Source organism: Amaranthus tricolor, chromosome 5 (genome assembly GCF_026212465.1).
Source record: "Amaranthus tricolor cultivar Red isolate AtriRed21 chromosome 5, ASM2621246v1, whole genome shotgun sequence".
In the NCBI taxonomy this organism is placed as follows: domain Eukaryota; kingdom Viridiplantae; phylum Streptophyta; class Magnoliopsida; order Caryophyllales; family Amaranthaceae; genus Amaranthus; species Amaranthus tricolor.
The window spans coordinates 20,680,477-20,704,716 of NC_080051.1; the positions used below are offsets into that span (position 1 = coordinate 20,680,477).

General features: G+C 32.4%; 2 protein-coding genes and 1 pseudogene across 2 annotated transcripts in view; 1 reads left to right on the top strand and 2 right to left on the bottom strand.

Annotated features, from left to right (window-relative positions):
• LOC130812613 (DNA polymerase epsilon catalytic subunit A-like) overlaps positions 1-13,618 on the bottom strand; it is a 27,497-nt gene extending 13,879 nt beyond the window's left edge. Inside the window, exons 1-24 of the mRNA XM_057678140.1 lie at positions 13,314-13,618; positions 13,126-13,191; positions 12,983-13,042; positions 12,770-12,865; positions 12,359-12,519; positions 12,184-12,272; positions 11,862-12,079; positions 11,533-11,619; positions 11,319-11,453; positions 10,932-11,054; positions 9,817-9,900; positions 8,092-8,256; positions 7,825-8,001; positions 4,791-4,904; positions 4,411-4,515; positions 2,045-2,163; positions 1,808-1,949; positions 1,635-1,729; positions 1,319-1,424; positions 1,134-1,213; positions 868-1,044; positions 666-753; positions 325-405; positions 96-239 (exon numbers count right to left, since the gene is read on the bottom strand). Of these exons, the coding sequence (XP_057534123.1) occupies positions 96-239; positions 325-405; positions 666-753; positions 868-1,044; positions 1,134-1,213; positions 1,319-1,424; positions 1,635-1,729; positions 1,808-1,949; positions 2,045-2,163; positions 4,411-4,515; positions 4,791-4,904; positions 7,825-8,001; positions 8,092-8,256; positions 9,817-9,900; positions 10,932-11,054; positions 11,319-11,453; positions 11,533-11,619; positions 11,862-12,079; positions 12,184-12,272; positions 12,359-12,519; positions 12,770-12,865; positions 12,983-13,042; positions 13,126-13,191; positions 13,314-13,475 (2,874 nt within the window). The 5' untranslated portion in view covers positions 13,476-13,618. The remainder of the gene's footprint in view (positions 1-95; positions 240-324; positions 406-665; positions 754-867; positions 1,045-1,133; positions 1,214-1,318; positions 1,425-1,634; positions 1,730-1,807; positions 1,950-2,044; positions 2,164-4,410; positions 4,516-4,790; positions 4,905-7,824; positions 8,002-8,091; positions 8,257-9,816; positions 9,901-10,931; positions 11,055-11,318; positions 11,454-11,532; positions 11,620-11,861; positions 12,080-12,183; positions 12,273-12,358; positions 12,520-12,769; positions 12,866-12,982; positions 13,043-13,125; positions 13,192-13,313) is intronic.
• A 3,331-nt stretch (positions 13,619-16,949) lies between these two features.
• On the bottom strand, positions 16,950-19,523 carry LOC130813556 (uncharacterized; annotated as a pseudogene).
• A 1,205-nt stretch (positions 19,524-20,728) lies between these two features.
• Positions 20,729-24,032, top strand: LOC130812614 (60S acidic ribosomal protein P2A-like). Its single transcript, XM_057678141.1, has 4 exons — positions 20,729-20,867; positions 20,949-21,037; positions 23,331-23,551; positions 23,654-24,032. Exons 2-4 carry the CDS (start codon positions 20,950-20,952, stop codon positions 23,678-23,680), a joined length of 336 nt encoding a protein of 111 aa, XP_057534124.1. The 5' UTR covers positions 20,729-20,867; position 20,949; the 3' UTR covers positions 23,681-24,032.
• The last annotated feature ends 208 nt before the right edge of the window (positions 24,033-24,240 follow it).

The following is a 24,240-nucleotide window of genomic DNA, read 5'->3' on the forward strand; positions in this document are numbered from 1 at the left end:
ACTTGGAAATCACACATTTACAGAAGTAGCATACTTATCAAATATATTTAAGAAAATTTTAGAAGTTTAAATAAGACTAGAAAAAAAAGTTATACCTGGAAAACTTTGATGAGCTTAAGTTCACCTCTACGCTTGATCTCAAAACCTTTGAGCTCTGCAAGGGTCCCATCATCATTGAAGACTGCATACCGCTTTTTGATCAGTATGCCTTCTTCCTTGGAAGCTGGAATTATCATTGCCTATGTTCCAAATAGAGAATTTTCACAATGCCAGATATCTCGGGTGACGAGTAAGTAAGATTAAACATGTCGAAACAAAGACTACCTTGTATGGGCCATCCACTTCAAATTCAATTGAGCACTCACTATGTGTTGCATAAGTTCTGTTCACTGGATCTTTTAAAGTCTGTCGATGATAGTGATAACAATTAAGAGATATAACCGAATTAGTTAATAATAAAAAGAAACAAGAAAGGTGAATTGTTAAGGGCATTACGTGGAACTGTGAAGTAAAATAGGTGCAATGTTTATCCCTTAATTAGATATAAAGAAAGAGAAGACAAATTGCGGACAAAAATATAGATTTCAACAAGACTGAAGCACAGAATAGAAGAGATGCCATCTGCAAGATATTTTCAAATGACAGAGAAAAAGAATACAGCATACCTGGTATTGATCATTTGTATTGTTTCTTGCAACATCTACATTGAGCATTACACAAGGATAAGAGATTGTCAACTTCCTCTTTGAATCTCTGACAGAATAGAAATTATCATCAGCACCGAGTCACGGAAACAGTACAACTAAAAGAAGGTTGTAGCATTCTAAACTTAGGTATAATGTAATCAGAAACAAGCTGAAGGATTACTTTGTTTTGAATGTGAAATTCTCGGGAAATGACCCTGGTAACACACACCAGATTCCATCTGTATCTAACTCAAGTGGTCGACCAATTTTCTCAACCAATACACGAGCATTTTGAATTATCTTAGCTCCTGTGTAAGTGACCACCCCAGCCATTTCCATAGAATACCACCTTGCTCCCCTATCATCAAGGAAAAAGACTAAGAATTACAATCAAGAGCTATATTTTGCAAAAATAACAGGGATTGAAAGTTTATATAAGCGACTTACTTCCGCATGACATATCCATAGAAGGAATTGAGGATACATTTGTGAGCAAGCTGCAAAGAATCATACACCACAACCATGTCCTGCAATCAATGCATAAATGAAAGGCAGTTTAATTGAGCTGTTTCTGCACATATGAAAAGCTTCAAACACGAAATTCAAAGAAAAATTTACACTTTTTAATATACCTGCGCTTCCTGGATCTTGATAGGATTTCCACTTGCTTTTGCTTCTGATAACTTCCCCTTCCAGACTTTATTGAGTCCTTTATATTCATATCTTCTATCTCGAAAGCTTAAGCAACAGAAAGGGATAACAGCTCAGACTTTGTAGCCAACAAGATACATTAAGTGCGTTTTCTTATATAGATTACGTCTACAACCCAATGACAGCTAGAAACACTGTGCTGAGATTATCTCAAGAGTATGAGCCTTGAAATGTTTATCTACTATCAGTGTTGTTACTTATGCCATAAAAAAGAACAAAGCTATTATTAAGGCATACCCCCGCACAGTATCAACATAAAATGGATTTTCCCTCATACAAATCCCAGCTTCTCGAAGCTCAGTAGCAGGCTTATCAAGAACCCGTTTGTACGCCTACAAAAATTATGAAAGTTGATATTAGCATACTTCATAAATTAATCAAAAAAGAACAGAAATTCAGCATGAAATCACCTTTTGACAATATTTTCTAAGACGTTCCTTAAGCTTCAACTGTTGCGCTGCCTTGGGGAGGTCAAGGAAAGACTTTGAAAATTGACCGGGAATGCTATCCACCAATTCGGATTCAATTTGCCTCTTCACATGGTGATAATCACTGATATGAGCCCAAAACAAAAAGAACGGGAAATCTGTATTATGTTTTATGAACTTACCATTCCCCAATGAACTACAATGTTCTGAGACCATTACCTTTTCTTTGCCATGTAAGTTTCTCCACGCCACACCCATTCAAGTTTCCGAAGACAAGTTTTTCCAGGACGATTGAAATCACAAGCTGTACACTCCTCATCTGTGACTATTGATGGAGGCTGTATACAAGAGCAAAGTCATATATAGTGCATACATAGATGGATGCAGACAAACAAACAACCAAACAATGTCAAAGCATTAATCCAAAAATGTAGGCTCAGGTACATGAAACAAAGCACATCCACATGAGAGATCATGACTAACAAAAATTATGGAGTACCTTTTCATCTTGTGTCTTGAATGCTAATACAAAACTAAAAAAATCAATTCTTATAATCATCCACATAAATTATCTCATCCATTCATTCCCAATTTTTAATGTCAATCCTCACTCTTATTATACACGGCATCTTCAACTTACCACTTCCTCTTTTAAACTCCTCTTAGTCCCATAGGCAAAGGTAAAGCAATCCTAAAGTACATATGCTATAATGAAAAGGAACGAAGAATACATCACAAAGTAGTGTTTGTTGCTTACCCATAGAAGAAACCCATAATTGTAGAACTGGCTAACAAATTGGGTTAAGGTTGGATCAAGTCTATTTTAGGTTAGAGTTGGTGATCTATGAATTTGATTCAAGTTAGATACGTATTTGAATTATATAAATACCTATTTAATAAGATTAAAACTTTCATACATAAATTTATATATTTAAGTTCAAAAATTGAAAACAAAAAATAGGATATAATAATAATTTTAAAAAATTGATGAGGTTTCATAATCTAATATTATTATTGGTTTATTGGGTCAAGCTTGTGTCTACCAAATCAAGATTTGGATTGGGTCCAATTCGAGTCCTGGGTTTATTTTTCCAAGTCTACATCACTATTAGTAGGAAATGCAAAAGAAAACAACTAACAAACGTCATATAAAAAACATTGCTTAGAACTTATAAGTCCATCTTTCAAACTTTTATAATCAGCTCTTAACTCATAATCTCCATCATCAATAAGCTTTAGTTCAATAAGAAGAGAACTAACAGAAAAAAATAGGATAGCCTTTACAAATCAGTTTTGGAGCTAATTCCTTTAAGCGTAATTCTAGCTTTTACATATCAATTTTGGAGCTAATTCCTTTAAGCGCGATTCTTCTAAATTAATTCTAGGTCCACATTGCAATCTATTGAACACCAAAGTTGTATGTTTGGAAAATTTCTCACGGGTGCCTGAGAAAAGGAACAAACTAAAGTAAATGGAGTTGGTGAAAGAGCACAAAAGCATGAAAAGTAAATTCCCTTCATTTCCATGGTCTCGATGCTCCCAGCAAATAGAAGGATAGTTGCATGTCACCTACTAATTCAGATTTGAGCCTAAGACAAGAATCTGCCAAAACCTATTTGATACAACCTCAAATTGCCAACCCTAAGCTGCCTAAGTCGAGTACGTAATTGTTGAGGGGCCTGTGGTTACAAGAGCGTGATCTCATAAAAGCACAATTTGCAAAGGGAAATAGTTCCACAAATATCTAATCAGAACAAAACACATTTTCTCTTTACATGTAATGCTGCACTACATCCCAAGCTCAGTGCATATCTTTAATGAGTCCAAAATAAGAACACAATCTACTCATCACCCATCATACTTTATAAAAATTCCCTTATTAGAACATAATAGATACTTCACTAAACTAACATAGAATACTTAGTACATTTAAGTTGAAAAGACTAAGGACCAAAACAAGGCTAGGCATAAACTTGAAGAATATCATTTCCAGCTTCTCAACACATATATCCAAATAAAGAGTATCATATTTTAGGTGTTGAGATATATGGTTTCTTTAAGAAAAAAAAAAGAGCGGACCATAAGTCTAAATCAAGTACCACACACACAGAGTTCATGCCAATGATGTCTGCTACTTCAAAAGAACTTGTCAATTAACAATATCAACTGAACCGACTATTATAAAAAAAAAACATCAAATAGTGACTCTGGGACTGCATAGAAAATGAACATAATTGAAAGAACATTTTAATTGACTTGTGATAGCATATTGTGACACATGCTGACAATAATACAAAGTCTTCTTCCATTTTGTTTCTTTTTCTGCTCTGAAGGAATCAATATTCAAATTTGTTATGTTCTACATATGCTTCACTTTAATATGTTAACAAAAACGATACTTTTCTTCGTTTCTTGAAACTTAATAGCTCCAAGGAAAAAAACCTGCAATTTCATCCTCCAAACCAAAATTGTGCTTATCTAATTCGTCACACATGGTACATGTATCTCTAACAAGCTTTAGAATCTCAAATCAATTTCAAACAGGTGATTAATGTAACTAGAGAAGAGTGCATGACAAACAATACCTGAAGCCTGTTTGTTAGAATAATATTCGGATACATAGCAGCAACGTCCAAATGGTATATGAGGGGGCACTCTTCACGTACAGGCCCATCTCGTAAGCGAGCTAGCTGCAAACCAGAGATATCAATGAACTTTGTATAGTAAAATCTACTAGTATCTTTCTAGAGAATGAGATCAACTCTAGAACAGAAATATAAGTTTACAAACACCAAACTAAAGAACGATGACAACTAAAACAATTTGTGCGTAAAAGGAGGGATTGAGAAAAAAAAATATAAAATGATACTATTATAATATAAACAAAAAAATGAAAGTTAAAAAAGTGTAAATAAAGATTCATTGAAATTGATGAACTGAAGTCAAAGAAAAAAATGAAAATTACCTTGTCTTTAATTGCATCTCTAACTTCATCGTAATTTGAGACTATATCCAAGTCCATCTTCCCCTCCACTTTAATAGCATATTGCAAATCCCGGTCAAGGTTGTCAATTAATTGCTGAATGTGCAAGCATCCAACCATAAATAATAAAATAAATAATACTTAACAATGAAGATTTGCTAAAAATTGAAGCCAAGAAGCTGACCCAAAAAAAGCAGAGTTAATACCAGATATGAAATAGTAATTCATTTCTAACTTCTAATATAAATAGGGCACTTGGTGAATTAAAAACGAAACTCTAAGTCTCTAAAGGGTAATACATTAAACACAAATTATGGAAATAAATCTACATAGTCTCAAAAGAAAGCTAATCATATTATTGAAATAGAAACATGTCACTACCCTTATGTCAAGACGCTCATGCAAACAAGGTTTAAAAGTTTTTCGTGTACACCACCTTACCCTTGTAATAACAAAGAGATTATTTATGATTGATCCTTCACACAAGCATCATTTGCAACTTTACATAAACAATAGCATCAATTCAATGGATACAAATCGTCCTAAAATAACAACGCATATTAGAAAAAAATACATTAAAAAAAAATAAATAAATAAAAAAATAGACTAGCATTGTCAAAACATATATACATGCAAATATAAAGCATCAAGGATTGACAGAAAAAAACTAATCAAATATTGAAGATAATGTACAAGATCCTTCTTTTTACTTTGCATCAGGGGCAAAGCTAGGGGGCCGGCGGAGGCCCGGCCCCCTCGGCTTAAATATATGTTCCTTTGTAATTTTGGTTTGGCCCCCCTAAGTATTTTATGGTATATGTATATAAAGTGTAAGATCTAAAAAAGAAACTGGCGCTCTTCAATGGTCAGGATGTGTACTTTATAACCTATGGTACTGCAGTTCAAATCCTAGGAGCAGCAACCTTCAAATTTTTTTTAAATCCTCAGAACCTCTAATATCCTCAGAACCTCATTACCCAAGATGCATTTTGCTCAAGTAATTTACAAATTCTAGAACCATTGAAATTCCCTTTTTTTATTTGAAACTCAAACAAAATTACTCTAGTTACCCTATTTCTTATTGCTCAAGAAATTTCTTTAAACCAAAATTGAACTATTGCTCTCTAAATCAGAGTTGAATTATTACTCAAGAAATTTGTCAAAGGTAAATTATTTCATATTTTTATTTGTACCTTTTATTTTCCTTTTTGTTTTGTTTGAATTAATGGTTTGTAATTTGTTAACCTAGAATTTTGTAATTGGGAATTTTATGTTTTATTTGTAATTAAGAAATTTGTGTTTATATTTGTGTTCATACCTAAAAAACATACCCAAATTACTTTGTTTTATTTGTGTTCAAAAATTTGCTATTAGGAGAATTGGAAAATTTGTAATTGGGAATTTTGTGTTTCATTTGTAATTGGGAATTTTGCGTTTCATTTGTAAATGGGAAATTTGTGTTTTTTTTGTAATTGGTAAATTTGTGTTCATAAATTATATCATTGTGTTTCTTTATTTTAAAGTTAGAAAATTGTTATTATTAGGTGAATCCATGAATATATAATAGTGTGAACTATGAAGTCAAGAACACTAGATTTTTTTCCAAAAAGGCCAATGGCAGGCAAGCTTCGATTCCAAGTGTTCAAAATGAATCCATGAATAAATAATAGTGTTTAAACAGATTGTGATTGACTATATATTGCGGCAATAGATACACTACTACAAGAACTCGATCATAGATTTGATGAAAATATGACTGATCTTCTAATTCTTAGTGCATCTTTAGATCCTAAAGATTCTTTCAAGTCTTTTGATATTGACAAAATATGCAACTTGGCAAAAAAATACTATACTTAAGATTTCTCTGATCAAGAAAAAGTATACTTCAACTTCGGTATGAATTGCACAATTTGATGTTTGTCAACTTATGCAATTTGAAAAGCCTGCAAACTTAGAATTATTATGTCAAAAATTGACAGAAACAGGAAATCAACAAAGTTTCCATTTGTTGATAAATTGATCCGACTTATTCTAACTATCCCCGTTTCTACGGCAACATGTGAGTGTGCATTTTCCACAATGAACATTGTTAAGATTAAGCTAAGGACAAAAATGGAAGATGATTGTCTAAGAGATGTTCTTGTAATATCTATTGAAAGGAAATTAGTTGATATGTTTACCGTAGATTCTATCATTGATGATTTTGCTCTAATGAAATCACGAAGAGTGCGATTCAATTAACTATTCATATAAGAACTTTAACTTAATTTAAATATTTAATATGATTATAAATATTGTATTATTATTGGCCCCCCTATTATAAAATCCTAGCTTCGCCTCTGCTCTACATCATTTGATAAAGCTTAAGCTAGTAAATTACTTAAGTTTTAGGAAACCTTCAACTATAAAATTTTCATACTAGTTCATTATTAACTGAGTTTAATATTTTAAAGCTAATGCAAAACAACACTCAAGGCTGCACTCGCTGCAAGGTATACCTTTGGTCGAGTAATTATGTTTTTGAAATCTATTAAACTAATACTACTCGCATCATAAATGTGAAAAAAAAAAAAACAATGTAGACCGACTCAAGAGATATCTCATGGTTTTGGCCGATGTTTGCTAGTACGATAACTCTATCACTCCCTCTACCGCATCACTGTAACCATTACCACAATCACGATCGCAAACACATTTTTGAACAACTAATCAAAGCTCCAAGACATGCCAGGATATAAGAAATATACATTTCATAACAGAATGAATCACTCTGGAAGGGCAATTAAATCATTGCGTACTTATTTTGAGATTTAATGGAAAACCAACAACATCCGAGAAGGAAAACAATAATGTGACTTTAATGGTTTAATCTAAAGAGATTCACAAAATCCATATTGATGGGTGATTTACTTTAGAAAATCATAGAAAAACTATAGTATGTATCAATTTAGAAGCATAGAAGTAAATAAGAAAAGGTTTAACCTTTGTGCGTCACATAAAAATGATTAAGACTAACCTGATATGCAGATGGGTCGAGTTTGAAACTAGTCGGAATGTCAGATCTAAAAACACCACTCTCAAGGCATTCCACATGACCACCAATGTAAGTCTCACTCTCTAAAAGTTTATTGTTGTAGAATTTTTCTGATTCAGACTGGTGTTTGTTGGGACAGACAACATTTGCCTTGAACGCCTGTTAATATCAGACAACTAGTATGATGATTGTAAATTTACATAATCTACTTTCTACATATCCTCCAAAATGCATCTCTATGAAACAGACCTGAACCATTAAAAGCATCTCACAGAGAGTACCACTTCCTTTCCGCAAGACCTCATCGGGAGGCATAGGTATTATAGTAGCCAAGGAAAATATGAAAGGATGAACATATGTCATATACAAGTAATAGGTTGCTACAGCATCAGAAACAGAATAAGAAGCCATCATCTGCATGACATTTAGAACAAGGAACATTTAGATACTATGATATAAAGAATAAAACTGAAGACTCGGGGGCAAAGCAAAGCTAAAAGACATCCAGTCATAACTATTGACTTGAAATTGATCCGAAAATGTATATCACAAGTTGTTTACCTTACACTAAAAAAATAAGTAAGCTTCACAAGAAATCTATTGTCATGAGATAAAAAGGATAGTGATTTTAAAATCCAAAAATATTTTCAGTTCACCCAATTGAATTCCTTTCTTTGCCCAATAAGAAGATGATGCACAAAAATATATTGCCAGATTTTGATTTCCCATGATTGATCAAACAAAAAACTTCATTTGAATATTAAAAAAATAAGAAATAAATGCACGAAAATTAACCACTACACATACAAATACATGAATCATTTGGATGTAGACATTACATACATATGTGAAAATATAAAAAGATCAGCTTATGTCCAAAATCCAAACTAAAACAAACTTTGAAAAGAAAATTTGATCAACAAAATAATTATATCGTTCACATATAGCCTTACTGACACAAGAAGGCATCAAAGTTCAAGAAAAAAAAATTGCCTTTTACAAGAATAAACAATTACATCAAAATAATTACTACTCCCTCCGTTCTTTTTTGATCTTCCACATTACTATAACGGGTAGTTTCAAAAGTTCTTCCACTTTAGAATACTTTCTATTTTTAGAAAGTTTTTATCCCACTTTTACCACTTAAAACCCCCACTTTTCTTTTAATGTACCCCTTTTCTTTTATTTATAATTATTTTCTCTCTCATACTTTCAATACAATCATTACTTCACACTACTATTTAATTAAAATAATACCCACTACAACCTCATACTTCCAATACAATCATTACTTCACACTACTATTTAATTAAAATAATACCCACTACAATCCAAAGATTCTATCTTCCTTAATATGTGTGAAAAACCCAAAGTAGAAGATCAAAAAAGAACGGAGGGAGTATATTGAAATGACACCAAAGGATTCATTACAAAAAGAAGACAAAGGGTACACACACACCAAACTAAAATGAAGTCATTAACATACAAAATAAAAACAAGTCAAATGACACTCAAAAAGAGGTGATAAATCTAGAAAATAGCCTTAAAATCTTGAACTAAGGAACTATACTCTCAAGTTCCAATGAGTAATTTTTTGCCAAATACACTAATTAATTGCCAATCCAACCACTCTTGACTCTTTTGTGGGTTAACCATTTTTCATCCTAATTACTGCAACACACAAGACTATACTTTTGTGATATGTAATATAATACACAATTTTATAATATATCATGAATACCATTATGATTCTATGGTAGAGTAAAATTGGACGTTCTCAAATGTAGAAATGACCATGCCCTAAGAAAACAATAAATGCTTATTAAGTTGGATGTAGTCAAACATAATACCATAAGTTCAAAGCCCAAATAAAACTTATGAAATAAAACTAAGGTATACTTATATCACATTCAGTGACTATATGCATATACAAAATGTACCAGTAGCAACTAAATTAAAGTGAACAACTTATACCTGAGGTTTTTCTTTTGCAAAACGAACCATGTCTTCAGGGTTCACCTCCAAAGGATCATAACCTAATTTTGCTTTGGTAACAGCCTAATAGATAAAAAGAAGTAAGAAATGCAAACTACACCAATGAATCTTGCTAAAAGACATTAAAGAGTTCAATTATAAAGGGAAAACATAGAATCTTCATATAGTGTAATTTTTGGTCATAAGCATCAATGTGCAAACGCTTCAAAGACATTAACATCGCAACGTATCAAGTCAAAAGACAGTTAAATTAATTACTTTTCAAAATTAAGATTCTTGAGCATGGGGGAGCGAGGAAGTCGTTTCTTTGTGTCACCTTAAAAACAATAGCAATTAACCAAGATAAATCTTCAGCACTCTAAAGGTAAATTGCCAATAAGGACGACAAAGGGCAGCAAACTCTATTCAATTCAATAGAAGGAATAGAAACATCGCAATGTATCAAGTCAAAAGACAATTAACTTTTTACTTTTCAAAATTAAGATTCTTGAGCATGGGGGAGCGAGGAAGTCGTTTCTTTCAACCACAAGTTATTGTGTCACCTTAAAAACAATAGCAATTAACCAAGATAAATCTTCAGCACTCTAAAGGTAAATTGCCAATAAGGACGACAAAGGGCAGCAAACTCTATTCAATTCAATAGAAGGAATAGAAACATCACAATGTATCAAGTCAAAAGACAATTAATTTTTTACTTTTCAAAATTAAGATTCTTAAGCATAGAGGAGCGAGGAAGTCGTTTCTTTCAACCACAAGTTATTGTGTCACCTTAAAAACAATAGCAATTAACCAAGATAAATCTTCAGCATTCTAAAGGTAAATTGCCACTAAGGACAACAAAGGGCAGCAAACTCTATTCAATTCAATAGAAGTAAGGAATAGAAAATGGGATGGGTAATCATGATAGGGAACACACGTTGATTTGATTTGATCATGTAATCGATCCTATATTGTTGGGTTTAAGACTTTGACATTGATGTTATGTTCTTTAAGCAATTCAATTTTGCAAAAAATAATTTTCTCAACAATAAGCAGAAACATAGAAAAAAAGAAGATTACATGGCTTCGGAAACACCAACATGAATGTCAATTACCTTCAAACCATGACTCCCTTGAGGAAGATAGCTGTCACGCTTCACCCAGGCAAAGCAATCCAGGTGACAGGAAAATCTAGCACGACATTCACCTTGAACCTTGTCACATTGAAAACCAATTTCCTACATTTTTCAAACCAGCATAAAACAAGATCAATATCGCTTGATTTAGATTGAGATGGGGAACATATAGATAAAGTGGGAAAATATTAGCAACAATAAAGTGCCAACAGCATGAGTCTAATGGGATTTGTATGATGATATTTACTAGAATAAAATGGTTCCCTCCCTAGCTAAGAACGAATTCTAATTACGCTTAATCGGAAGAGCTCAAAAAATCAATTAAGTGTATCAAAAAATAGTAAGCTAAAGAATCAAACTACACACATCATCCATCTTTAAACCGTGATGAGCTGCTCTGCGTTCCAAAAATGGCCAATCAAAGAAATCCCCATTGTACGTAACATATATACCAGGCTTAACTTCTTGCATATGAGAAAACCAGCTTCTTAAAAGCTCCACCTATGCAAGCAAGTGTTGCGTTAGAAAGAAAGGCATCTTTCTAGGACGTTTGAAGCCTAAACAAAGCAATTAATGTCACCTCATTTTTCACATTTCTAACTTTAAAACATCCTTCAAATTCTGGTTTTGGAGTGTACTCAAGATCTTCTATATCTTCCCCAACACACTGAAAACATCAAAAAAAAAAAAAAAGGTTAATATGTACTTAAAGCTTTCAAGCAATGTGCTTATACTCAATGCGCTATGCTAATGGAATTAAAGCATTGATCAATACCATACGATCACAAGAAAATCTTACATCGATATTGAATCATAATATCAACAACGTTTATGCCGGGTATAAGCAATACAAAAATGAACCACAAAGTCTCTTATAAATACATCAAAACAATGAATTCTTCATTTTACCTCTCTGTTTATAATCAAATATCCTTGACCATCAACCATGTATGAAATCATCATTATCAAATCATACTCAGCGTCTGGGAATTTCAGAGGAAGCTTTGTAGTTTCGATATCAAATGCACAGACATGAACTTCAGCCCGTTGCAGCAGATCAGTCCTCTTCTCAAGCAAAACACCAGTACTAGATATACCAACATCATACCATTGTCCACACCTCACATCTGCATCATATAAAGGCGATAAAATATTCAAATTAACATAGTAAGTCACAAAAATTTTAAACGAAAAGGGACAAACAAAATCAGTGGATTAAAATAAGGTTTACCGATGTCAATGCAAAATCGAACATGATAAGGAACATCATATTCGCGAAGATCAGTTATACAATCTACAAAATCTAGAGGCCGATGTTGACTGCAAATCACAAGCAAAATTATTTCTTCCTTAACATTGATATTGTGCACCATCACACCTAATTGTAGCAAAAAATTGAGCCTTACCCTTTTCCAGAGATGATTGACTCATATGCTTGAGCTGCTTCAAACTTTGCTCGGTTTCTATCGACAACTTTTAACAGGTCATTTCTCACAGTCATTAACTGTTGTACTGTGTCAAATGATATCTTCAAATATGACTTCCGTAAACCAGATAAATGATTTTTCTATGTCCAGGCAGACGGGGAAAATATAATCAGTCTTTTCATTAAATCATGTGAGCTATTAAGAGAAATTGAAGATTTTTTATTAATGGAGCACTTAATATTCCTATTGTTCTAGTTGCCTACTTCCCTTCATATCTCAACCAGGAATTCAATAATTAAGAGATTGCACATCACACTTGATACGTGAAATTGTGATCAACTGATCATAGTAAAGAGTGGGAGTAGAGAATCCAAGCCACCAGATACTTACAAGATCAAGGTCTTCTTTCTCCAAAAGTTCTATGTTAGCTATTTCATTCTCATACCGCCGTCTAAGATATGCCTCTACATCAGTCTCCATTTTATCCTGCAAAGTTCCCCCAAAAATCAAATAACCAAACCAGTTTTCGTTACTCAGGGATTAATAGCAAACAATAAACAGCATTGAATAAAACAAATAATTAAATACTCCTAATACACTTACTTTCGTGGCCGCGTAAAAATAGGGCCGAAATTTGTACTTCACCTTAAAACTAGATCCTTCCTGCAAATTCCAAAAATTAAAATCATCCAAAAAAATCCAAAAATTCAATAGAAACTTAGGGTTCAATTACCACTTCAACTCACCTGAGTAACAAAATACAAATCTACGCAACTATAAACATTTCCGCTATCCTGATCTTGAATCGAAGACTACAGAAAAAAAACAATCCAATTAATCAATCAAAACATCGATCAGTTCAGCAAAACCCTAAAACTCAAATTAACACCAAAATTTCAACCATTGACTAAATTATGAAATTAAATAAACTTACAGATGATAAAGTGAGTAGCCAACCAAGGCGCTTATCGCCTTCAGTAAAAACATCAAACCCTAATTTTGATTCAAGCTCATCCTCCGCATTTCGAAGTGTTTGCTGCTGCTTCTTTCTTCTCCGATCATCTTTCCTATCTCGCCTTCGGAAATCTCCGTTCATTATTAACCTAATTTGGTAGAAAAATAACAGATCTAGAGCAGAGAAAAATGAAAGATAGTAGATATTGGGAGTGAGAAAAAGTTAAGTGAAGAATGACGACGGAAGACGTACAAATTGGCGGGAAGAAGAATGTAATTGTTGGGGCTTAGGGCTTGGAAAATGAAAGCTGGAATTTCCCGCGCATTGTGTTTTATTTTTTATGTGACGGAAGTGCCCTTGCTCAACCCACTTCGGTTCATTATTTTGCCCCTTCGTTGATTAATGAGGCGCCGTTTGGTTTAGAGAATATCATTATCTTACCCAGTGTATCCCGCTTATAAAAAAACTATAGATAGGGTTTGGGGAGGAAAAGACGGCGGCAACTCATATTCATAAAGGAGAACACGGCCAAAGGAGTTCTCCAACTCGAGAAAGATAAAGAGACGTAACTACACAGGAAAGACAAATTAAATGCCTATAAATAAAATAAATAACTAGAACCAACTACAAAATAAAGAAAACAAAAAAACTAATAATAAAAGAAACGAGAAAAGCAAAAGGATAAGAACACCAAAGGGTAATCTAAGAGTACATCAGTAGTCTAAAATATGGATATGGCGCCTCCAATTACCTCTATCTCTAGTCAGGCCCTCAGAGAGGTATAACTCATGCAAGTTAACTTTTATTTGCTCATCCAAAATTCTCCTAGGTCTTCCTCGACTCTTCTTATCCTCTACTATAATGCTTTCCCTCACAGGGGCGTCAAAAGTCTTTCTTTGCACATGTCCAAACTACCTCAATCTATTTTTGGCATCTTTCCAAAAATAGAGGCTAGCCCTAGTTTGTCCTTAATCTCTTGGTTCCTAATTCGATCCATCAATATCTGCCCACACATCCACCTCAGCATACGCATTTCTGTAACTTCCATCTTATGTTTAAAAATTTTCTTTACAAGCCAACATTCAGTCCCATATAGCAGAGCAGGTCTGATTGCCGCCCAGTAGAATTTTCCTTCTAGTTTGCGTGGGAATTTCCTATCACATAGCACTGCGGTGGCTGCTCGCCACTTGCGTCGTTTGGTATAGAGAATGTTAATGAAATAAAAGATATTTTTTAAAATAAATACTCATTTGTCATTGTAAAATGTTTCATTTGTTGTTTTCATAAAGAATCTTTTTATTATATCACAAATATATATATATATACGCCATGAGCAGTGAGTAGGCAGTTATCTACCTGCTCTGCCAACTTTATACGATTATACTCATACTCCCTCCTATTCATCCTAAAGTCCTATTCGACTGGTTATATTTGTTGATGCAATAAATCTATCATTAATATTTTTAAGTGTACAAATAAAAAAATTGTAAAAAGTTAAAATGAATGATTTTTGCATTGAAACGAATTAAACAATATCTTACTTGACTATATTATAACTTATAACTAAAAATAAAATCTAAGTTAAGAGTGATTGATGAATAGTATCAAAAATCAAATATGAGTATGACACTGTGAGGTTCAATAGGATGGGGTATCATATATACTCCCTCCCATTCACCACAAGTGTCCAATTTAATTTTTGGACACTATTTATCTCATACTTTTAATTCGTATTTTATTATTAATCTATAACTTAAAACATAGTTAAGTGAGATTTTGTTTGATTTGTCTTAATACAAGGATTATTTATATCAACTTTCCATAATTTTTAATTATGCACAATTAGAGATTTGAATAAGTGGATTGGATAAAATCCATAAAGCAAATGTGACACTTAATGGTGAATAGAACGAAGTATTATATTTACAAATTCTGGTATGAAATGTCTCACCGTGAGACATGTCTCATATTTAAATTAAATATCTCAATAATAGAAATTTTTAGCCTATGCACTTTTTGTTTTGAGATCGTCTCACCGTAAGACTATTTCATATAAGAATTTTGTGATATTATATTATATAATATAAAAAAATAAATTTTTTAATAGAAATTTATTTAAATGTGCAAAATAAATTTTATAGTTGCATACACGCCAAGACGACATTTTCTAAGGACGCATTGAGTTTCCAATGGTGTAAAATTCACATTTTTCACTTACTTGTCAAAGGTTAAATTGGTTGGCCCGTGAAGAATGAAACCCAACGCACATATCCATGGTTTATCTTTGTCATCCAACATCGTGATTAAATCCGAAAATTGCTCATGGAAAAATATTACTCTCTCCGTTCTTTTTTGATCTTCTATATTACTATAACGAGTAGTTTCAAAAGTTCTCCCACTTTAGAATACTTTCTATTTTTAGAAAATTTTATCCCACTTTTACCCCTTAAAACCCCCCTCTTCTTTTAATGTACCCCTTTTCTTTTATTTATAATTATTTTCTCTCTCATACTTTCAATACAATCATTACTTCACACTACTATTTAATTAAAATAATACCCACTACAACCTCATACTTCCAATACAATCATTACTTAACACTACTATTTAATTAAAATAATACTCACTACAACCCAAAGATTTTATCTTGCTTAATATGTGTGAATTAGATTTTGTGAATCTTTTTTTTGTGAAGAGTGAAACCCAATGCACCTAAATTTTGTGAAGAATGAAACCCAACGCACCTAATTTTTAAATTTTTTTTTGTGAAATTTTGTGGAAAAAAGTATTGGATTAGTGAATAAGACAAAAAAAAGTTGATGATAGAAATTAATGGTTAGAAATGACAGAGATAATAAATTTGTGATTTGTATTAAAAGAAAAGAGTGTGAGATCATTAAAAAAAATAATGGGTGCAAAACGAGTAGGTCAAAGAAATATAGAAAGATGTGCAAATTGAGAGGGGAAATTACACGTGGTAACCCTGAGGTTTTAGGTTTTCCACCAGGTAACAAAAATTTAAAAAAATCCACGCGGTAACTCGGAGGTTTACCTAATTGTTCCACCGTGACCTTTTTACACATTAAACGTTAACAAACGTTAATTCCGAAACTTTAATGGTAACACCCCGGCCCCTCGAACTGTTGGTGACTATTCATGGAGACTGTAGACTAGCCTCACAAACCAACACAAGTCTTTCCAGCGCACTTTGGCCTCACTCGTGCACACCCCGGAAAACTTCCCAAGAGGTCACCCATCCTAAGATTGCTCCCCACCAAGCACGCTTAATTGTGGAATTCTTAGCAAATGAGCTCCCGTGTAAAGAAGATCCACCTTGTTGATATGCCTAACGTGTGGCAGTAAACCTTTGGAGCAATCTTAGAATGGGTGACTTCCTTGGAAGTGTTCCCGGGTGTGCACGAGTAAGGCTAAAGTGCGCCGGAAAGACTTGTGTTGGTTTCAGGGCCGTCTCTTACATTTTGGGGACCCTAGGCGAAATAGTATAATGGGGGCCTTGAAGAACGATAGAAGATTTCAAAAAAACCATTCATTAAAGCACAAAATATTTTGACAAATTACATCTCCAATTTCACTAGATGCAAAAAACAAAAAAACTCAAAAAATCATAAAAAAATGAGTTCTATGGGCTTTTCGAGTTGCAAAATCATTAATAAGAGTATCAACATCGATCTTCTCCATAAAATCTTTTTCCATTGATAAAATTGCAAGATTATTCAATCGCTCTTGTGACATTGATGACCTCAAGTAAGTTTTGATCAACTTTAATTTTGAAAAACTCATTTCGGTTGATGCCACAGTCACCGGAATTGTTAGAAATATTCTATAAGCAATAAAAAATTTCACATGGATAACAATCTGCAGATTTGACAAACTCAAAAATTTCAGTTGCTGACATTACATTATTTGTCAAATTAGATTGTAACACTTTCAATTATAAATAAAGATCATTTAAATTAACATCTGAAGAATCTACATGGGAAAAAGTAGAGTTAAAAGTAACACAACGTTCTCTCAACTCATTTTCATCTAATTATTTTAACTTGTTTGAATCAAATTAAAAATGCAAAGATATTTTGAAAGGTTTCTAATTGCTCAAATCTATTTGCGAAAGAAGTAATTGCCATATCCACAAGAACCAAAACATACTCGACCCTAAATAATTCTTCAGGTGACTGATTTTGTTCATTGTCTAAATTATTTTCACCAAAATGTTTTTTTCTAATAACATGACGCTTTGTTGGAAGAATAGCCTCTACATCCATATCAAGTGCATTATTTTTAGCAATATTCATGCAAGAAATAAAACCTTCTTCCCTAAACTTTTCAAAAAATGACACCATACTTTTTACTTGTTCAATGGTGGTGTCAATACACATAGATTTAGATTGCAATTTTTTGCTTACCTTATTTGTAACAAATAAAAATTCATACCAAATTATCATACCAAGCAAAAACTCAAAATTTCCAAGTGCATTATACAAAGACTCCGCTTCACTCTTTGTCTTTGCATCATTACCACAAGAATCATATAATTTTGACAGAGCTAACCTTAATTGGGGAGTTTGAAATCTAATTACTTAAATACTTTTAATTCGACTCTCCCAACAAGTATTAGATAAACACTTAAGAGTAAGTTCGGAAACATTGTGAAGCAAAATTTTCCATCTTTTTGTAGAACCAGAAAATAACGTGTAAAGGTGTTGAACAATTCCAAAGAATGAAATAGCTCTAGTGCAAGAATGTGTCATGTCGCTAAGAGATAGATTTAAACTATCACAAGCACAAGGCATATATAATGCTCTCGGGTTCATTTCAAGTAAACGCTTTTCCCTTCATATTTGAGCCATTATCATAACCTTTGCCCCTTATGTCATTAATATTAGATCAAGAGACTTTAAAGCGTTTTGCAATCCTACAAAAAGTCCTAATCCTAATGTATCATCCACCTCTAAAAACTCTAAAAAGTACTCTTCAATTTTATTTTTGGATATATTCACACAACTTATTATCAAAGTCATTTGCTCTTGATGAGCAATATCCGGGGTACAATCAAGAATTATTGAAAAATATTTAGATTCTTTGATTGTTTTGATTATAATATTTTTCACACTATGGGCCAATATAGAAATCATTTCATTTTGAATGTTATGCCCAAGATAATGATAATGGATTTCACGATTCTTAATGCATCTAACATGATCTTGCATTATAACATCAAATTCTGCAATCATTTCAACCAATCCTAAGAAATTACCATTACTATCTTGATAAAGTTTTTCATTTGATCCTCTCAAAGGCAAATTATATATGAGTAGCACAACATTTAAGAGCAGAATAAATTCTTAGTATCACTTGTCTCCATCGTTCTCTCTCTTTTGCAATAGCTTCTTGTAAGTTTTTATCAATTGTTTCATTTTTATTCAACCTTACCCTTAACTCATTTCAAGTAATCATATTATTCACATGTCTTGCTATTTTCAAGTTGTTTGAGTCTCTCACTAATATGTTTCCAGTCCTTTAATCCTTCAGTTGACAACAAACAATACTAACAATTTTAAACAATCTGCAACAAAAACAAAATACTTTATCAACATATTTAGAATAAATCAACCATTTTCTATCACTAAGCTCATCATTACTCAACTTTCTATAAAAATGAGCATACGAAAATTGTCTATTGTAATCATCACAAGGAAAATCAATGTTTGACTCTCTTATAGGCCCCTTCTCAACTAAAATGTCTTTTAGAGTATTATCAAGATTTGCCCAATTTGAAGGATCATAAATATCCAAATAAGGACTATTATGATCATTTGGCATATTATCTCGAATATCATTTGACATATCATTAGGCACATTGTGTGGAATACCATTAAACATATCATTAGGCACATTAGTTCGAATATCATTGGACATATCATTTGGCACATCATTTGGCATATCATTTAGCTCATCATTAGTCTCATTTTGGACATTATTTTCATTTTCATTTTCATTTTCATTTTGGACATCATTGTCATTTGGTGAATTTACTGAATTAGTCTCATGAGAAACTTCATTTTTAACAACAAATTTGTGAATAGCATCTTGTTGTGATTTGATTAACTCTTCATTACGCTTTCTCTTCTTTCTTTTTGCATTTTCGAATAAATGTTTTCTAGGCATCATATATGCAAATTTTAAAGATTGAAACAATAACACCTGATATGAAGTATTTCTTTTTCTATGCAATAACTCTAAGACCTTTAAATTCGGCTATAACTTGAAAATTATAAAATTAGTGAGATATTTATTTATATAGTCTATTACAATTATACAATATACATGATATATTTAAAAATCAAATATCCAAAAAGTCAAAAACATTCCATTAAAAATCAAAAACATTCAAAAACCAATTCCACTACTAGTATACTATTGTCTATTAAAAATCAATATATTAAAATAAGAAATTAATTATATAAAAACCAATTCCATTTCCCATTCAACAATCAAATAACATACTTTCTCAAGCAGGGTCTTCAAAACTCAGTTGACACCAGTGACCAGACGAAGTCACGTTTCAAGAACAAAAATACAAAATTCAATGATTTTTCCACCAAAATTAAGGAACATACAATTAACACCAAAATGAAATTTAAAATAACCAAATTTTGTTTCGAAAAAAATAGATTTATAACAGTTAATACCAAAATGAAATTCTAGATTTATTTAAACCGAAAAAAACATTTTATTTATAATCATATTCAAATATAATTTGAAAAATAAACAAGGAAAATTGACTTAGAATAATTCAACATTTTATTGATTTTTCTACAATAATCATAACTCTCGATTAACCATGAATAAACTCAATTTTAGGATCATTTACACAAAAAATTATTGCCCAAATAGCGATAGTTTTTTGCAGGTTAATTGCTAAAAAATAAAAAAGTAAAAAAAATAAAAACACATAAAAAATTTAAAGTTAAAATAAAAAAACTTATTTGATTTCGCTTTTTAATTTTTCAATTTTTTTGTTTTTTATAATTTAATTTTGTATTTACTTTTTACTTTTTTTATGCAAAATGACCTGTATTATAGGTAAGAGGTTACTCTGATGCATTCTGAGCAAGCACCACGTATAGTTAAAATATTCATATTTATTAAAAAGTTAAAATTATTGTAGAAAAAGTTGAATTTTTCTGGATAATTTTACCAATAAATAATTAATAATAAATAATAATTTCATTTATTTACAGTAACCGTACCAAATAAATGAATTTATTAAAAATAGACAATAATTAAATTTATTTTTAGATCAATGAAAATTGATAATCCATATTTTTGACAATTAAAAAATCAGAATTCAGAGGGGCATAAGCGTCAATTAAAATCAACGGACTGGATGTAATCTCATACGTTAAAAACCCTAGAATTATAATAGCCTCGAAACCATTCTCTTCTTCTCAAACCCTAAATTAGCCGAAATCGAGCAGACACTCCGTTCTTCGAACCCCAAACCGTAAGCAGGTATCATTGTTGTGTCTTCATAAATTTCAATCTGTTTTAGGTTTCCTTTTTGCGGTTATATGATTGCAAGTTGCGTTGCAGAATGAAGATTGTTTGCGCTTACTTGTTGGCTGCTTTGGGAGGAAAATCCAGCCCAACTGTCGATGATGTTAAGGATATTCTTTCATCAGGTGATTCCATTATCTTGATCATCCATCAGCGCATTCATCGATTTCCTTTTTTGTGTATCATAATTTATTTTGAATTCATGACGAGCTCGTGACATAATTGGCAGTGAGATTTTGTAAGTTTATTGACATGAGTTTATGGGAAGTATGAACTATTTATAATCATCGATCGTCATAGTTTTGATGAACAAGTACTTATTGTCTGCTATTTTGCTCGGTCAATATGATATTGTATTAGTAGTTATAACGATTAATTTCTTGATAGTTTTTCGTGCATTCTGGTAAATACATGTGTTTAGATTACTGTGTACAAACTCAAAGGGAGGGAGAGAGGAAGTGTAGTGTTTGGTTAGGTTGCCACAGTTGGGTGTGGACGATAAAGGGACCATCTGAATACTATAACACAATGAGATTTCGAAGTGAAGTAATCGTGTTCACTGCTCAAGATGCATCAAGGGCAGTTCTCTGTGTTGCATACGTTTTAGATTGGTACTGGTTAGGAAATTGAGTGTACATAATTTTTCGATTGTTCTCTTGGTGGTGATGAATGTTATGTTCTTATTTTTGAATGGTGGACTGTGTAACTCATTGCCAATGGCCAATGCTATAACATATTTGGTTAACCTCAGGGTGTTTAATTTGGTTATTGTTTGATTTGTTTGATTGGTGTACCTGTGTAGTTTTGTTGGAATCTGAAGAGTTTATTCTGTTGGGTTTGCTAGATTGTTTTTTGATGGAGAAACTATTAGTAGGGATGCAGATATTAGACTGTGATGCAAATAAATGATCTTTTTGCGAGTATGATTGTGCTGACCTTTAGTGACTTAAAGGTCGACTGTGTATTTTCTATAGTGGTCCTCAGGGCCGATGCCAAGAATTTACATTAATGGGGCCAAATAGCCAATGTACTAACAAAATGATTACAGTCGAGTGATTGATACACTAGCAAATGGCCAATGTACTAACAAAATAATTATAGTTGAGTGATTTATACACTAGCAAATTAAATATTGTTGAACGATCCATATACTAACAAAATATTTCAAATTTCCACTACTCTAACATCTTTACTTTGTTTTATCTCTTTAATTATATATTATATATTATGCATATTTTATATTAGTATAAATCAGCAAAGGGGCCGGATCAAAATTACAATGAACCGCATTTATGGACCATGGGCCCCTCATATGGCTTCACCCATGCTGATCCTTTTATTTGCCCGTTTGAAATATTGTTGAGCATGATGTACAAATTATTTTTCGACTATGTATTGCATGGAGCTCTCATAGTTTTGGGATTAAGGTTTTGAAATTGATGTTGATTGCAGGAACTAGGAAACATAGTCATCTCCTTAAATGCACCTCAAATGTTTGTGTGGTGTGCATACATGATTAACGTGTGTTGCACAAAATGTTGTGATGTGCATGATATGATTAAGTGCACATCACACTTGCGTGTGTGCTGTAGAAACATTCCCTCAAATAGTTGTGTACTTGTGTGCTAGATACTCACTTAGGCTGGATTTTACTTTAATAGTATCATGTACTCATTATGTTTTCCTCTCTATGCCTTCCGCTCAATTACTACTTTTAAGGGCCAGATCAGAATTTAGATAGGAGCGTGGTGAATCTTAAATTGACTCCAGTTATTCGTTTATATATACATGCTTTAGTTTAGTGTTGAGTTCCACTCCTTGTTGACGTTTTCTCCTAATATTAGTGGCAAAAGTTTGTTATATTTCATTTTTTGTAAGTTGATATATCAATATCAGTTATAATCATGTAAAATACAATTAAAAAACCGACATTGTCTCTTAATATTAATGGCCAGATATTGTTATCTTTCATTTTTTGATAATTGAAATATCAGTTATAATCATGCATAATACAATTAAAGAACTGATTCACTCACGCTTGTGACTTGTTACTTTGCGCTATTGGCTATTCTAAATTACTAGTTGGTTGTCGCACAATGTAGCACTTTAATTGAAGTGAATAGTTTTGTAGTTGATGATAGGAGCCTAACAGAGTTGGAGTGTGGTTGGGGAGTTGAACTTATCAAAGTTAGCACCATTTCTAGGTTAGTCAAATTGCAAAGTACTAATCAGAGAAAACATCAAAAAGTTGCTTGTTTTATGCCAGGAATGGACCTTTATTTTTAACCAAGTAGATTGTTAAGAAGACCATTGCGTTGTATGTACATTAGTAATGTGTTTGCTTCTAAATTACTGCATATTTTATTCGTTTAACTTTGCCTCAATAATGACTGCTGACTAATGTAATCCTCATTGCAGTTGGTATTGAACCTGATGAGGACAGGCTTCAGTTGTTCTTTGACCAGGTCTCTGGTAAAGATCTAGCAGAACTAATTGCTGCTGGAAGAGAAAAACTTGCCTCTGTACCTGCTGGTGGTGGCGCAGTTGCAGTAGCAGCTGCTCCAGCCGGAGGTGCAGGTGGCGCTGCTGCAGAGCCTGCAAAGGAGGAGAAGGTCGAAGAGAAAGAAGAATCCGACGATGTAAGAAATTAATTACGCTAATTAAATTTTGTTAAAACCACCTTGCTAGATCTTGGATTGTCAATACGTTTACCTTACGCAATTTTCTTTTGATATTTGCAGGATATGGGTTTCAGTCTCTTTGATTAAGTGGGCTTTACATGAAATTATTGTCTTCTAAATGTATTTCAAGTTTTGTTTTTTTATTGAGTTGTCTTGGATTTTATTTGGAAGATTCAACAATTTCTTCTACCTTGTTCTTGAGTGGTAATTGGCAGACAATTAGTTGTCATGTTGGATTGTGTGATCTGTTTAGTGATCTTATATAGGAGTATAATTTTACTTTTCCTCTTTGGCAATATTCTCCAAATTTGGCTCGACAGTTTTTCATTCATTGTATGAATCCTTCCCAAATTGATAAGATCATCATTGGCGACAGCTTGGTCTGTTGGTCAATGACGGGAATACAAATCAAGTAATGAAAAATTTCTTTTGCTTTGAACATTGTTTGGATATCATTTTGGTTGATTTTGGAACCATTTCGAGGGACCAGAATCTATAATTATGCAACAACCGGTTGGAGTAATTTGCATTTATCAAATATTGTAGCGTGCATTATTCTACAGGTTATGACTGGAAATCTGAAATTGAATATATATTTGGTATGTTGCTTGATGTAGTGAAAGAGTATTATTATTATTATTCTCAAC